We start from the raw sequence: 13,112 nt of genomic DNA on the forward strand, positions 1-13,112 counted from the left end.
ATCCACCTCCCGCAAAGCCCTACACTCCTCAGGAAAGACCTCAAGACCTGGCTCTTCAGATGACCTAACAGAGCTGCACTCCCCCAGTAGCGCTTTCAGACCGTAATGGGTGAGTAGTGCGCTTTACAAAACCCTGATTGATTGATTTTTAGCTAAAACTATTTTTTGCTCTTTGCTGATGTGTGGTTTTAATTCTATTGGCAAATTTCTGTTAAAAGTCTCAGGCCTCATCTATGAGGCCCCTTGCACCACCGGAACATCACTTTGTGTGACGTTCCCTGGCGCAAGAGCCTGCTCCATATCTACGAGGCAGCACTAAGCCACTTTTTTGCCTTAATGCTGCCTCATAAATATTGTTCTTTTAACACGGTTTTCTGCCTTAAAGGGCGTGAAATGGGTGTTGCTGGGGGCGTTCCCAGTAACATCCATGGCTTTTTGACAATGCTCCAGATTTACGAGAAATCATAAATCTGAGGCAGTGCCAAAAAGTTACACCTCCCCGTGGGAGGAATAAGGGAGGCACAACGAGGAGAAATAGTTTTATTTCTCCTTGTTTTTCCTTTTTCTGTGTGCTGCATTCTGCAGCACATATAGAAAGAGGAATACGCCTCTTATGATTGTTTTTGTGCAGAAAGGTCTCTCTTCCTGCACAAAAATAATCATCCCTATAAATAGTGAAGGCACCCTTGCACCATGGTGCAAAGGTGCCTGCGTTGGTGCATGACAGCCCATTGTGTGCGGGCGCAGAGGAAAAGGACAGGAAAGCACCGTGTACCACACATGAATGAGTGACTGGCTATCGCTATTACCAATGTGCTTAACATTTTTAGAGGCGTTGTTACTGGGAGGTTTTGCAGTTAGTGTACATTAATGGGAATATCTACAAACTGGGAATGACTCGATGTGGCACCTATAAATCACTGCTGTTAGGCTCCATTTGGCTGAGGTTAGGAGCATGTAGCTGACTCCTTTTACGCCTTGCACTTTTGGTCACCAGAGGCGCTGTAGTGATGGGCTTATTTATGAGCCCTTGCGTCACTTTTGCGCTGCCAGTGCATCACTTTTTGTGACGCACCAGCTGCATAAATAATGCACCAAGTTGCATCATATTTACAAAGTGACGCATCTAGGTAGATGCATCACTTTGTAAACCCCTGCGTCACAGTATACCTGCGCCAGGTATAATGTATGCAGGGTGGGCGTTCTGACACAAGTAAGGCTCGTAGAAGTGACGCAGTGAAATCTATGAGATTTCACTGTGCCACTTCTAGGACGCAAATGCGTCAATACCTTACGCCTGCCTCACAGTAGGAGTAAGACTGACGCAGGAACATTCGAAAAGGGACTTGCGCATGTGAAATTACCCATTGCTGGAGTTGCATCACTTTTGTGACACACTCCAGCAATGCGTCCATTTTACGCCCATAGATATGTCAGAAATACTGACGTATCTGTAATTCCTTGCGACATGATGTGTCATACTGTAAATATGATGCATAAAGCATGTCGCAAGGAGGGCGCAATGAAAAGTGACCCATTGCTGTTTTCACGCAGCGATGCGTCACTTTTCATAAATGAGGCCCGCAGTCTCTTAGCGGGCTATGGCAGAAGTTAGAAGTACCAAACCAGGCCCCAAGGCAAAGCTATATGTTCATGTAAAAATGCAATTGAAGGTAAAAAGCAGGCAGGATCTCAAAAATGAATAAAAGGAGTGATATTTCCCTTTGTAGTTCAGTGTTGATTTGCACCACTTCTGATGAACATAAGCTCACATAACACCCACCCAAGCACAAAACAAGATACAGCAATGGCACTGCTTATATGATTTTTATTTTAGCACGGACACAAATTGTAATAATTCTAGTTCAAATTTGTAATATTGCAGCCTTGACTGTAAAAAAACAGGATATTGTTATGAAAGCTTGCTATTTGATTGGGAGGTTATTAATGTGTTCAGTGGAAAATTCTGCCGTAAATTGGAGCGTATATTCCACAGTTGTTTACTTTTCCTTTCTTTAAAGCTTTCCCATCTGTACTGTCATGGCCTCACGTGGCCAAACGTAGGAGTCGACCACGAACTTGTCATAATCGCTGTTGTAAATCTTGGAGCGGATGAATGCCTCCTTGTCTTGGGGTTCTGGGCAGACAGATGCTGTATTACTTTCGTAGGCGTGCTCCGCAATCTGCAATTACAAAGAACACGGCAGTGTTACGGTCCCTTTCATAAATTCGGTGCCTCCTGAGAACTGTGGCGAAATAAACTTTATGGACATGCACCCAAAAAATCTTCTCCGGCAAACAAGATGGATAAGTGCCATTAGGCCGTGCTGTATTCTGTCATCGGCCAGACACACGGATTATGTGCAATGCGACATTCTCCTGATCGCTTTCTCGATATTGCAATTATTTGACTACCTTACTGTGACATTTTAGATACGAACGTAGGATAGACATACAAATGCACATTCTCGTTTGCACCATTTCTATCCTCCCATTGTCCCTTGTGAATCTTCCCTTCCCCTTGTTTCGCTACATTGGCATCGTCATTTTAAGGGCGGTTGTTGGTGTAGGTTTGCCTCCACCACTACAATGGACTCCTCACAAATTCCGACGAGTATCTCCAACAAATACTCCTGCCCGCTGCTATCAGATTTCTCTCAACTACCACCCAATGTTCACATCTTCTTTGAACTCTTTCAACAGAGGGGATCATTCCTTCCTTCCGTTCAATATTATCAGTGCGTTGGCTACTATCAGTCTGGGCCCAAAGAACTTTAATGGCAAATAGTTCTTGGGTGTAACTTGAGGTACAGGAGTCTCATTTAGACCCAGAGTGGTATCGTTAGGGACGATCTTAATCTATCTTTCCCATTTTCTCTTGCCCTAAAATTGCCCGGATGGCGATCTCCAGATCTCAGTGGCGGCTGGTGACATTTGAAAGTGGTAGGGCGTAAAAGTCGTGGCTGAGTGTTATGTTGCCAGCTAACTAAGCGAGGTAGCCTGACTATCATAAGGGAGGTTCTGGAGAGTTTTAGGGCAAATCATTGCTTTATAAAATTATTAGTAGAAGTACATGGTTGTTAAAATGTAATGTCCATTACAGTGAAAATGTGCATTATGTGAATGGCAGTGTGCTACTGCACCATCCTTTAGTAATGTATTTGCACACCATCCTTTAGTAATATATTTGCACACCATCCTTTAGTAATATATTTGCACACAATCCTTTAGTAATATATTTGCACACAATCCTTTAGTAATATATTTGCACACAATCCTTTAGTAATATATTTGCGACAGCATGCCCAAAATGGCATGATCACCTATACATCCCCCGTAAACAAGACTAATTTCACAGAATATTCTTTGCAGTTCTCTACAGGCTGCTCCGGTTGCAACAAGTAAATCAATGCCAGGGACAGGTGGGCTTGGGTGATGTTACCAGTTATATGATACCAACACTATCCCTGTATGCCAGGACAAATTTCAGACCACTTCCAAAACACAGGGCCTCACCCTGTGCTGTGCTGAACATGCCAGGAAGCCAGAAGGCTGATAAATTGATTTATTTCCTGGTGTTCTGACATAAAACCCAATAGCTTTATAGGACACAATCTTAACACTGCCCCAGCCCTTCCGGCTCCTCACTAGCAACTGCCAATTCAAAATCTCATTTCACAAAAGTTTGTCCTAGCTATGTTAGCAGGTGGAAATGTGTTCTTTGGCAGTGACGATGAAATGTCAATCAAAGCCCAGACGCTCTCACCCACTTCCTACCGGTGCTTTGACACTACAGGGATAAGTGCTGAAGCGGGGTCACCACTACCCCCTGGGAATGGTTTTCAGAACAACTTCCCTTTTCTCTGTAAGTGTCTTTCCGTCACCACTTAAAGGGACTGCGAAGTGCCGATTAAAAGCAACTGCTCACATAAGATAACAGGGAAATCTGAAGCAATACAACTGACAATTATGAATCAAAACAGGGAACGAAACACCACATTTTAGAAGCGTGAGAGTCAAGTCGGAAGAAAGACTGAGAACAAGTCACTAATAAAAACAAATTAAAGAGAGAACATTCAAACCCATGAAAAATCTGTGCAGACCAATACAAGGAGACATTTTACCTGCGCAGTCTGAGGCATTCTGTAATACTATGAGGAATGATCTCGCCAGACACGCATGTAATGTAACACAACTTCAGGCTGAAGTCTATACGCATATATCTAATGCAATCTATTTATGTATTTAGGACGTACTAAGCTTTAACAACATGACATCTTCCTCACTCTTATGCATAAAAATTGAGAACCTGAGCGCATACTTTTTTTTTGCATCTGTATGTTGCAAGATATTATTGCTTTAGCCAAAGAACATGTCTGAGGGTCTTATTTAGAGCTTAGAAACCCCGCCTTATTACAAGTGCCATAGAATAGTTAAGCTTTCTTGCAACAAAGACTTACCCCGCTGCATACAGTGCTGTATTTCAGCGTAACAAAGACTCACCCTGCTGCATACAGTGCTGTATTTCAGCGTGACTGAACTGCCCCGCCAATAGGCATCTATTAAATTAAGTAGTATGTTGTACAGAGCGTCCCTTTAAATAAAACGATGACACTGAAAGCACATAATCAGAATAAATAAGGCGGGTGGGGAGGAGTGTGTGTGTCTGCGTGTGTGTACGTCTCCGTGTAAGGGGTGCGAGTCGCGACTCTATGGAAACGAATCTAGCATTGTTGTTTCAGGCAATATCCGGATTCAACAGTAAGAACGACCGAGGTATTGTGCAATATGCTCGTAAATATCCATAATGCATTAACTTGTAAAAAGTAAAGGCGTAGCACTGGAAAATGGTGCCCCTGACAACATAGTCATATTTCCACTGCGTGGCAGTTTTGCTAATCACTTATAATATTTGCAAAGCCTGGGATTTGCCATTTCACAGGCTTTGTAAAAGGGTAATTATTTGAAATGTACAAATATAAATTGCTACTTGAAAATCACTGCCAAACATAAAAAAATCCATTTGCGACTGATTTCATTTCATTAGTAGGAGGGGCATGAAATGAGTGTAGCCTTCTACTGACTTACAGTGGTGGATTGTATTAGTGATTTGTTACTGCTGCAATGGTAAACCATTGACTATCTAAAGGAGGTGGTATTACATCTGCAAAATAAAATCTATCTCCATGGGATAGCTCCCGCCTTGTGAATGTGTGCGTTAGGCCTAAGTGGGAGAAAATAGTGCTCGGGTACCACTGCATGGCTCCGCTGGTGAGTCTTGGAAGGCCAACTTTTATTTTTGAAGGCAGCCTCTCTCCTTTTAAGCGAACGGGTAAGCTTTAAAAAACATAAAAACGTGATGTTATTCAGCGAATACGAGTGCCAGGTTTGAAAACTGCCAGAGGCGGCCGGCATGCTCGAGGGAGGGGGTGGGGGCCGCGGGTGGGGATTAAAACAATTAAAAATAAAACATACGTACCTGAGTGTTGGGTACCTCACCGCCTCAGCTCCTGGCCGGTCACGCTGTACTGGTGCAGCGGCGGTTGGGTCCACGTGTTCCTGCTGCAGGAACAGGAAGTAGCCAGCAGGCAGCTTCCTCCTCATCGCAAGTCAATCGCTGCGCAGGCGCAGGCGCAGCAGGAGAGCGCCCCAGCCGGGACATTTTCTCTGCATAGAGAAATAGTGTGTGTGGGCGGTCCTACGCGAGGGCAGGGGGGAGTGGCTTACCCACACTGTTGTGGGTACTGACTGTTTGGTCGGCTCAGGGCCGACGGCCAAACATTCAGTATCTACAACAGTGGGTAAGCCACTCCCCCCCTGCCCTCGAGCACGACCGCCCACCCTCCCGCCCCCAACCAAGCACAGAGGCACTTCTGCTTTCTCGCAATGCGAGAAGGCAGAAACATAAATGGTCGTTTTTTACCATTTATGTTTCTGCCTTCTCGCACCGCGAGAAAGCAGTGGGGCAACGCCCCAACGCCCTAATGGGGGAGCCGCCACTGCCAGATCTGTTCATTTGGGGCCCAGAGACAGTGGACCCAGTGCCATCTAAATGCATTGGCACATTCTGCAGCTGCCTGGGGGCCCCAAGAGCATAGGGCATTTGTGTTCCTGTGAATGGTTGTGTAGGCTAGGCCCAGTGCACTGCTTTGTCCGGGGGCTTATGATGCTGTAAAGACGGCCCTGAGTGGACCCACTCTTGCACAGAGCTTTGGAGGCTGCAGACACTGGCTGTGCCTGGCCCGCACCTGCGCTATAAAGGTAACATGAGGGGAGAGGGAAATACTCTCCCATCACCTGCTCTGCTCTCCCACACTCATGGGTGTCAATCCACCAAAATACCAGGGGTAAATAAAGTGACATCACATACCTCTTGACCTTAATGACATCACAAGAAGTGACATCATATGTCCTTTGACCCAGAGTTTTCCCAGGAAGGCATGTCACATGACCCTAACATAACACTGAAACTAGCTTACACACAGGACCGGACTGGCTGTAGCGGGCACCGGGATCTCTCCGGTGGGCCGGAGGGGTGGGGGCCAGTTTTCTGGCCACGAGGGCCGGTTTTGTCACTGGATGCTGGTTTTGCAGCAGTGCTGCAATATCGGCCCGCAGTAACAAAAGAGGGAGTAATGCTTTTTACTACTACCCCCCCCCCCCCCCACCCAGGGCCGTTCGAGCAGCAATCTGCCAGGGCTGGTTGCTATTCCCAGTCCAGCCCTGCTTAACCCCCTTACAGTCATGCTTATTCAGGCTTACTCACTCACTTGCATTCCCTCTCAATCTCATTCATGTTCATGCATATTTAATGACACTCAGATCTAGGTTTACTGATACTTTGTGATGCAAACCCGGTGCAAAGTGTTAGGATGAGATTTACTATTCAGCGCAAATCCTGCTTAGCGTTGATAGAATCCCAATGTAACATAAAATTGCGCTGTGCACTGCTTTGTGGTATTTTGCATCAAGTGGATGTTCCATCAGTGGTACATTGGGGCTCCAATTTAATCACCCATGGACTTTGACCCAAATCCCTTTCAACAAACATTGGTAGAGAGGAATTTGCACCCAAATCTTATGACTCCTTGAGGCAGGCATAATGAGGAGAAACGTTTTCATTTCTGTTCATTTTTCAAACTTTGTATGTGTATTGTATGTACAGCACACATACAAAGTGGGAAATCCTAAAAGCATAGTTTTTGTACTGGAAACCTATGCTTCATAGAACACACCCACACCCTTGGCGCATGCGTTGGCTTGTGGCTGCCAAAAGCTCACCAGCGCGGAGGGAGAGAAACAATGCCACATATCTTAGGAGAAATTATGCATTTGTCTTTCTCCCTTTATTGCAGCACAGCACAGGATCTTTGGTGCAGCGTTGCCTTGCATCAACGAATAGTAAATATGGGCCTCAATCTCACACGATCTCACTCACTACCTATCACTGACTCACGTTCACTCACGTTCACTCTCATACAAATACTTACACATACAGACACATGCTCACACATACACACACTCTTATCTCACATAATCATACACTCTCTCACCGCAAGCACGTACACAACATACATTTAAAAAATGTTTTACTTGCCAGTTCAAAATAAGTGTGGTTCATTTTTTTATTACATTACTAGGGAAAAAAACCTCTCTGAAAATAAGGGATGCGGATGAGTGCCTGTGTTGTTTGCAGTGATTTTGCCACCTTTAAGGCTAGGGGTCACAAACTCAGTGCCATGGATTTAAAGAAGCAAGCCAGTGGTCGCAGCTGTGACCGCTGGCAACCCCTAAATGACATCCATGCCATACACTTGCCACTTGCACGATGGCCCTGAAAGCAGCCCCTGCACACAATCGCCACTTGCTTCAAGTGGGTGGTAAAACCATGTGAATTTGGATTAGTTATTAGGTCTCGCGTAGGCAGCGTGCATGCGCTGTCTCTCCGAGACATCTAGTAATCCGTATAGCTAGGGTAATCCTGCCTGCTGCTTGCAATTGGCTTATTTACGATTTCCTGCCTCCCTATTGGTTGCTGGTCTGATGCATCACTTCCGTTTTTATCGGAAGCAGCACCGACCAACTACAGTTTCATTGCGCTGCAGCTGTTGGTATGTAATGTTTAGGGACTCCTTGTTTAAACAATTGTAGGCTTTATTTATCAGAGTGGCGGTTCGCGCTTTTCCCACTGCTCGACTTTTTATCTGGCACTCACCCTAGCGCCTAAAGACCCCAAGCGCCTGCGGCAGGACAATGCCATGCACAGCCGTATCGGCACTCATGCTTTAAAATAAAATAAAAAGTGTAAGCGTGTTTAAAATGCATACCGCATTGTGTCTTTACCTGTGGTGGTTTAATCGGGTTCATAGTGGTGTTAGCTAGTACTCTTGTTTTCTTAGCAGCTTCATACAATAATGGCGACTGCACTGCTCTCTTTTAATTTAAAATCAGCTCAACTACAGCTGAGCTTCATCTTTCCCAGCTGCGTGCCTCTGCTGCCTGTTAATATTTTATAGAGAAAGCACATTCTTTAAAGCTGTCCCTTCCCTGGGGAGAGCAGCACCCGACCCCCATCGCAGGCTCACTGGGCATGCCTGTCCAGAGGAGAGCCATGCACATAATTTTTGGTAGTGCCGAGATCGGGTGCCGCGCTCGCCAGGAAAGGGCTGGCATTAAGGGTTAAGATTGCTGGATTTTTCTTCATTTTAAACAGCTTCTGTACCATCACCGCAGGCTGCGCGTGCTGGGAAAGTAGGCTTTGCATGGCAGCTGATGTTTGACCACTTGAGCCACATGGAAAAAAGTGCATTTAAATTCAATTACTTCCTATGAAAATAGGGCCTTTCTTAAAAACAATTATCTCTTTATTCTATGACCCCAGACACTAAATAACTGTCCTGATGAAGTATGGCTGCCAAGTGACATCATTACATGTGTGGCAGCTTCAGTCAACCCTGGGTTTTCAACTAACATCACTATCAATTTCCAGACTTTTTGTTTCCCGTTTACTTTTCGATGTACTTAGAATGCTCAACGTGCAAAGGACTGCTGGCTGAAGACGGTCACAGCTGTGCTGTGGTATTTAACTGTGATTTGAAACACAATACAATGCAGAGTCGCAACCTGTTCTACTCATGTCGTCACGCGCATCAAAGGCCAGTGTAATAGTTTCAGTCATGAAAGCGTACCATTCCGGGACTTGGAGGCCTATACTGGATAAAGTGAAACTACAAATCTCATAATCCCTACTGCTATTGATGAACACACTGGGACTAGCTAGCTCTGTTCCAGTTGGCCCCTTGGCATTGCTGCTCAGACACTGGGGGAAGAGAACCACTGTAGAAAGTTATCTGGCGCTGAAACTGAAGTCTCGGTGGAATGAGTATCTCCTTATCAAGGTGGTTTGAAGAGCAGGCAAACAATTGTCGGGGCCAATGTAATACCAAAGTGAGGTTGAGTAAAGAGAGATAAAGAGGCAGAGAATGTTAGCAACGTGTGTCTTCTAGTACTTGTGTTGTGTGTAAACGCAGTTAGACTTTCAGACATCTTTTTACACCACTGTGTGATGCAGAGCGCTTGCCTGCTTGTCAGGTGTCTATTATACTTGAAGCAGCTTCTGTACCGTCAGCGCAGGCCGTGGGTGCTGGGACGGTAGGGTGTGCACGGCAGCTGATGGTAGAATGACTGGGTCGAGGAAGTCAGTCCGGGGTAGTGATCCTCTGCAGGAAGGCCAGCAGGGCGGTTGTATGGACCCTGAAGGTTGAGTAGTGTGAAGGCACCAGGACAGCATACCTGCCCGTGAGTCAACATATTGCATCTGTGCCACTTATCAGAATCTCGTGACACAGTCTATAAGGTGTGCGAGAGAGCAGCTCATTTCAGTGAGGAGCAATGCCTGGATGTGCCCTGCTAGGCTTCGCACTCTTTGTGCGTTGTTATGATTGTGCATCTGACCAAGGGGTGCTGTGACAGTGTTGCATTGGCAGACTGTGTATGCTTGCACTGTTTGTGTTTGGGGCCAAACCTGCTTTTGTTTTCTTTACAGTAATTGTGCTTTACAGAGTATGTATGCAGCGCCAGAACTATATATCGAATGTCAGTTGCAGCACCAATACCGTGCAGCTGTTGTCTGTGTGCACTGACAGACCTCTGCATCTTGAGTTTTTGCTGTGGCTATAATCCATATAAACATTCAACGCACCAGAACATACGTCTGCAGGGCAAAGTTTGTACATTGCCGTTGTTTTTCGTTTGCTCGTGTACTCAGTGGGGACACATCTATACTACAGCCGCTGCGTAGGTGCTGTCTTTGTACGTTACAAAGCTGTTCATCTTTGCTCTGTCTCTGCAGTTCCTGGTATCATCTGCAAAGTTTTCAGACGGTTAGATGAGTTATTTGCTACTGTCTTCTTGCCATGCTGGGTTTACTTGTTTGTGCGCATCACTAGTATTTTGTTGTATTTCGTAATTGAAGTTCACATTTCGAGGATGCCATGCAGACCACTGTTGTTGGTGTGCTCTTTCAGGGCAGTGTGTACCCGGTGTGCTCTGTGTTTCAACGTCTTATTTTTCTAGCTGAAATGCAATGCAAATGCTGCCACTACAATGTTTAGTTGCTTCGCGTAGTCTCTCAGCACTGCAGTTTGCATTCGGTGCAGATGCACTATTTTTATGCTTTAATGCTGCCATTATATATTTTACCCGAATGCAGACATTTTTGCTGCGTTATGTGAAACAAGGGTAGATGGATGAATAGATATACTGATGTATTGCAAGAGTTTTTTTCACAGTGTTGTATGTCTACACATATTATCGACGGCAGCTATTTAAGAGTACTGTATTAGTCAAACCCAGTGCCGCACGCATATAGATTCTCATATGAGGGATATGTGTTTTTAGGTTGAATATTTGTACTGCAATAGGTGTTGCATATATGAGAGTTTAAGCTATTGGCATTGTAAATGCCAATAGGTCAAACTCTCGTTAATGTGAGACCTGTTGCATTGCACATGCTTGTTTTTTCTTGTCAGGGAGAAAAGTATGCCGAATTAAGACTTGCATTCCTGGGTCTGCGTTTTATTCCCCATTCGAGGAGCAATAACTTTTCAATCCCCAGATTTAGGTGGAAGGTATTGCCAGCCACAATTCGAAAATAAGTGAAACTCGTCCTGAGGTCTTAGGTAAGGATGTGACTGACTTCCAAAAGTCAACAATAGTCACTATTAAGGGGAAAAATACAAACCTGTCCTATTCTGCATTTTTGAAAAGCATGTTAAGACTGATAACAATATGATATTAAACTCTACACAGCTGTGAAATGTACTCTTCAAGTTGCTTTGATTGTATTTTACATCTTGGAAAAAGGTAATCACATTTTCAATGATTTAATGCATCATATATGGGAGCCAGTCTCTTTGCTACACACCAAACAAAAATCACGGGCCTGATGTAAATAGCCATTTTTCGGTTGCAGAGCCTGCGATTCACAAAGCACAGGGGGGGGCATATTATCAAGCTCGGCGTTAACATAATCGCCGCTTTAGCGGCAGAAAACTGCCGCTAAAGCGGCGATAATGGGCTTGATAATATGCCGCAGAGAATTCCAATAGAAGCTCATGTTGACACCAGAACATGGGCTTCTATGGGAATTCTACAGGGCATTAGCGCATGTTAGCACCCTTTAACCGACGCCTCCCTTTGCATCTCTAATGACATGCAAAGTGGGCGTCACTGGGCAGTACAACCTTGCAAATATCGCTGATGTGCACATCGTGATATTTACAAGGTTGCCCCAGCATTTAAGCAGACGTTAGTTTTTGGAGAAAACCGCTGTTTTCGCCAAAAACTTACATCTGCTAAAATGCACACTTACCTATCCCTAACATTGGGGGTGGATTATGCTGATACGACCAGAGGGTCGTATCAGAAAGGTTATCGCTGTTTTGCAGGGAACCAGCGATGTTCCCTGCAAAACGGTGATTTCCCCGCTATCGCTGGAATTTTTATCGCCCTGGAGAAACGTGTTGTTAATAACGCGCTACCAGGGAGATAAATTCCAGAGATGGACGATGATAAATTAAAAAGTGCAAAGCGCGCTTTGCGTTATTTATCGCCGTCCCTTGGTGATATGCCCCAAAGTTTATTGAGGTCGTTCAAGGGACCACTTCAAACTCTCAAACAAACTTTATAAAAAAAATAAAACTTTCTTTTTAAATGGCATTCCATCACCTTCAAGGAGAAAGGGCTGCATTTAAAAAAGGATTATTTTATTAAAATGCGATCACAGACAGGCCACCATGCCTGTGGCAGCATCCAATTGTAGTGTGCTTCAATTTGTGACCTACCTAATGAATAGTGATGAGGTAGGTCAGATTGTTACTCACTATGATTCAGAATTTTGTGAACTGACGTTGCGACCTTCGTCCTTTCACTACCTATCCTAGGCCTTCATACTTTGAATTCCGGCCAATCTTTTCAGACCGCTCGCTGGTCATCTCTTCTCTGACCCCTGGCAGGTCATCTCTTCTCTGACCTCTCACAGGTCATCTCCGCAGACCTCTCGCAGGTCATCTTCTCTTGAGAACGCGCTCCTGGTGCCTCAATACCACGGCGACGTGGCTCTCTTCTTTGCAGCCTCCACTTTGGCCAGCTTCACAGGATCTGTCACCCCCTTGTGACCACCTGGGCCCTCTTCTTCGCAGGGTGCTCAGTCTCGGGCTCCAGCACGGACAATCATCCTCTCCGTGTCTGTCTTCAGCGCCCTTTTGAAGGTGCACCCTTCGTCCGTCACTTGAGGGTACTCCTACTTCTGGTGCCTGTACCACACCTGCCATCCGGGTGGCGTAACCTCCTGTGTCCTTACTGCTTTAGTGACCACCCATGGCCACTAGGCATCACTACAAATCTCCTTCACAGACTGTGGCAGCCTTCCCGCTTAAAGTTCCCTTCAGCGCTCACTCGCTTACTGAGGATGCAGACCTTCCTCCACACCTAGCATGACAGTCTTGGGGCGTCTGCCACTTCAGTTTAGGCAGTTGCACTTACCCTCATCAACTTTAAACCACAGCAGCTGTCCCAGTGCTGCTGTGCGTTTCCCTTGCACTGTACCTTAC

At 45.4% G+C, this 13,112-nt stretch overlaps 1 protein-coding gene across 1 annotated transcript in view; it reads right to left on the reverse strand.

Moving 5' to 3' along the window:
* Positions 1 to 1,808: 1,808 nt before the first annotated feature.
* ME1 (malic enzyme 1) overlaps positions 1,809 to 13,112 on the reverse strand; it is a 1,430,669-nt gene continuing 1,419,365 nt past the window's right edge. Inside the window, exon 14 of the mRNA XM_085611027.1 lies at positions 1,809 to 2,183. Coding sequence (XP_085467153.1) covers positions 2,016 to 2,183 — 168 coding nt within the window. The 3' untranslated portion in view covers positions 1,809 to 2,015. The remainder of the gene's footprint in view (positions 2,184 to 13,112) is intronic.

Source organism: Triturus cristatus, chromosome 6 (assembly GCF_964204655.1).
Source record: "Triturus cristatus chromosome 6, aTriCri1.1, whole genome shotgun sequence".
NCBI lineage: Eukaryota > Metazoa > Chordata > Amphibia > Caudata > Salamandridae > Triturus > Triturus cristatus.